The sequence below is a fragment of the Colobus angolensis genome, unplaced genomic scaffold (assembly GCF_000951035.1).
Source record: "Colobus angolensis palliatus isolate OR3802 unplaced genomic scaffold, Cang.pa_1.0 Scaffold560, whole genome shotgun sequence".
NCBI lineage: Eukaryota > Metazoa > Chordata > Mammalia > Primates > Cercopithecidae > Colobus > Colobus angolensis.
Genome location: NW_012119155.1, coordinates 384,333 through 388,172, shown reverse-complemented (window position 1 = coordinate 388,172; position 3,840 = coordinate 384,333). Strand labels below are relative to the sequence as shown.

Genomic DNA, 3,840 nt, shown 5'->3' with positions numbered 1-3,840 from the left:
AGCCCACGGGCCACATGTGGCCCAAGACAGCTTTGAATGTGGCCAAACACAAATTCATAAACTTTCTTAAAAAATACAATTTATAAGATTTTTTTTGCGATTTTTTTTTTTTTTTGAGACAGGGTCTCGCTTTGTTGCCCATGCTGGAGTGCAGGGGCAGATCTTGGAGATCCGTTATGAACTTCTTCAAGCTTGTCCAACCTTAGGTCTGCAGCCACATGTGGTCCAGGACCGCTTTGAATGTGGCCAAACACAAATTCATAAACTTTCTTTAAACATTATGAAATTTAGGCGGGGCACAGCGGCTCACCCCTGTAATCCCAGCACTTTGTGAGGCTGAGGCAGGCGGATCACTTGAGGTCAGGAGTTCGTGACCAGCCTGGCCAGCGTGGTGAAAACCTGTCTCTACTAAAAATACAAAAATTGGCCGAGCGTGGTGGCGAGCGCCTGTAATCCCAGCTACTCGGGAGGCTGCGGCAGGAGAATCACTTGAACCTGGGAGTCGGAGGTTACAGTGAGCCAAGATCGCGCCACTGCACTACAGCCTGGGCGACAAAGTGAGACTCTGTCTCAAAAAAACAAAACAGAAAAAAATTGAGCTTTTTTTTTTTTTTGAGATAGAGTTTCCCTCTTGTTGCCCAGGCTGGAGTGCAATGGCACGATCTCCACTGAATGCAACCTCCCACTCCCGGGTTCAAGCAATTCTCCTGCCTCAGCCTTCCGAGTAGCTGGGATTAGAGGCAGGCGCCACCACGCCCGGCTAATTTTGTATGTTTAGTAGACACAGAATTTCTCCATGTTGGTCAGGCTGGTCTCGAATTCCCAATCTCAGGTGATCCGCCCGCCTTGGCCTCCCAAAGTGCTGGGATTACAGGCGTGAGCCACTGCCCCCGGCCAAAACATTGAGTTTTTTGTCGATTTTTTTTAAAGCTCATCAGCTATCGTTAGTGTTAGTGTATTTTATGTGTGGCCCAAGACAATTCTTCCAATGTGGCCCAGGGAAGCCAAAAGATTGGACACCTCCACTTACAGTATAAAATGAGAGCCACCAGGCTTTTGACTCAGACCCTTTTCCTTATACTGCCAGTCAGCTGCGCGCAGGGACTCGCAGTTCAAGGTTCATCACGAGCAGATTCCCCCTTTTCCTTGCTTGCTCTGGCCAGCCTAGCCGTGGGCCAGTACAGCATGGCCCGGCCCCGCCCCGGCCCTTCCCATTGGTCCACAACCTGGCCGGTCCAGCGGGCGGAACCGATAGTGTCTGGCAACTTGGCTCGCCCGGACTCTGAATCCCGGAGCACCAGGCGCCCACGAGAACGCTGTTCTCCTTGACTTCCGGGCGCACGCTCCTCTGTCGCCGCCGTCAGACCGGAATTCCCGGTGCCACCGCAGCCGCCGTCTGTGCGCCCAGCTCTGCTGCCGCTATGGGGATCTTAGAGAAGATCTCGGAGATCGAGAAGGAGATCGCTCGGACGCAGAAGAACAAGGGTGAGGGCCGGACGGGCGGGACCTTCCTTTCTGCCCGCCTCAGTTTTCCTGTCTGTAAAATGGGGGAACAACTCCAGCAGTAATGCTGGGACAAGATCCGAGGCCGCGGAGAAGTTGCCAGACAAATGCCGAGGCCGGCCTGCGCACCCAAGGCAGGGCCAGGCGGGAGCGGGTCTCACACCCAGGTCTGACTGCAAACGGCCCCCAAGAGATCTGATCAGTCCTAGACCGTGTGTCCAAGTAGAGTAATCCCAGCTCACAGAGCAAGCATCTGACCCATCTAACCCAGAGAGAGGCAGAGCTAGGGTTCAATCCCCAGTCTCCTGGTGGCTGGGCCTGGGGCTTTGGTGGTCTCCCCTGTTGTTTTGGGAAGTACAAGAGGAGACCTCTCAGGAACAGCCTCACCCAGCAGCTGAGAGCCCACTGGAGAAAGGGAATCAGGACTCTGGAGTCTGGAAGGCCTGGGTTTGAACCCCAGGTCCACCACGTACCTTCTGTAAAACATTGGAAAGTCACTTCACTTCTTGGAGCCTCAGTGTCCTCATCTGTAAATGGGGTGATACTCTCCTGCTCCATCTTAGCACACAGCTGAGTTAAATTAGATGGCCTTTACAAAGCAATGGGCACATGGTGAGCACTCAGTATTTAAAGTAAACACCCCAACATAGATAATACATAATGAAGCCTCAAATCTGGACTTTAGAATGTAAGGGCTGGAGGAGCTCACAGAAGAGAGATTAGGAGAGAACGATGACACTAGGAGGAAGTGGGAGCTGGTTGTTGGGAGGGTTTCCCAGGTGGGGGCCACTACTGAGACAAAGACATGGGAGTGAGCATGATGTGTTCATGGGACAGTGAGAGCAATCTAGATCACAAGGCGGGTATGGAAGAGTAATGGGAGAAGCAATTGGCCAGGCTAGTGGCTAGCCATTCAGGCTTGTGGGAGAAGGAAGCAAGCAACACTAGATAGCTGGTCCCAGTGTCTGCCCTCCCTTGGTTCCATTTAGGTTTGAAGCCTGAGGAGTTGAGGGCCCTCTATGACTCATTCCTTCTGTCAGTCTTTTTTGTTTGTTTGTTTGTTTGTGACAGTCTTGTTCAGTCACCCAGGCTGGAGTGCAGTGGCGCCATCTGGGCTCACCGCAACCTCTGCCTCCCAGGTTCAAGCGATTCTCCTGCCTCCGCCTCCAAGTAGCTGGAGGCACGCACCACCACACCCAGCTAATTTTTGTATTTTTTTAGTAGAGAGGAGGTTTCGCCATGTCGCCCAGGCTGGTCTTGAATTCCTAACCTCAGGTGATCCACCCTCCTCAGCCTCCCAAAGTGCTGGGTGTGAGCCACCATGCCCAGCCGATCTTTCCTGAGCCTTTACTATGTGCTAGGCACTGTGGTTAAAGCAGTGAACACAGCAGGCATATCCCAGCCCTTGGATCTGACCTTCTAGTTGACGGTCTGAAAACCAGAAATAAAATAAATAAAATAACGTCACCCAGCAGTATGTGCTATGAAGACAAACCAGGGTGATACAGCAGAGTATTAGGAGTGGGGAGGGGCTGGGGATTGGGCCTGCTTAGGTGAAATGATAGAGAAGACCACCATGAGGATGGGGCATTTCAACTAAGACCTGAATGAGAAGAAGGAACTGGTCATACAAACATCTGGGAGAAGAGTGTTCCTGGCAGAAAGAACAGCTAGTGCAAAGGCCCTGAAGCAGGAACAAATGTGGCTGTTACAGATCAACAGGACTAGGGTGGGGTGCAGTGATGGGACAGGAGGGGGTCGATCATGCAGAGCCACAGGTCATGGGAAAGACTCTGGGTTGTGTTCTAAGGCAGTGGGAGCTGGTGCAGGGTGCTAAGCAGGGGAGGGGCTATTCTGACTTCTGTCTTGAAAGCTCTCTGTGGCTACTGTGTAGAATATTACCTGTAAGGCCCAAGGAAAGTCACAGGGAGGCTAGAGATGCTGCCACTTTGGCTGTGGTAGACAAAGGAGATGTAAAGGTGATTAAGACCTAGTCCTTCCCTTCAGATATGCTCAGAATTTTAGGAGCTGGGATGACAGGAAGGGCCATGTGAACCTGACTGACACTGAATCCTTTTTTTTTTTTTGAGACAGTCTTGCTCTGTTGTGCAGGCTGGAGTGCAGTGGTGTGATCATAGCTCACTGTAACTTCAAACTCCTGCATGCAAGCGATCTTCCCACCTCCACCTCTTGAGTAGCTGGGACTACAGGTGTGCACCACCACACCGGGCTAATTTTTACATATATATATATTTTTTCTTTTCTTTTTTTTTTTGTTTTTTGAGACGGAGTTTCACTCTTATTGCCCAGGCTGGAGTGCAGTGGTGCGATCTCGGC

General features: G+C 51.5%; 1 protein-coding gene across 2 annotated transcripts in view; it reads left to right on the top strand.

Annotated features, from left to right (window-relative positions):
* Positions 1-1,264: 1,264 nt before the first annotated feature.
* The window catches only part of DRG2 (developmentally regulated GTP binding protein 2), a 20,821-nt gene continuing 18,245 nt past the window's right edge, over positions 1,265-3,840 (top strand). The window contains exon 1 of one of the 2 annotated variants that reach the window (XM_011961647.1): positions 1,265-1,485. In XM_011961647.1, coding sequence (XP_011817037.1) covers positions 1,422-1,485 — 64 coding nt within the window. In that variant the 5' untranslated portion in view covers positions 1,265-1,421. The remainder of the gene's footprint in view (positions 1,486-3,840) is intronic. The other variant, XM_011961648.1, reaches the window with a different exon arrangement.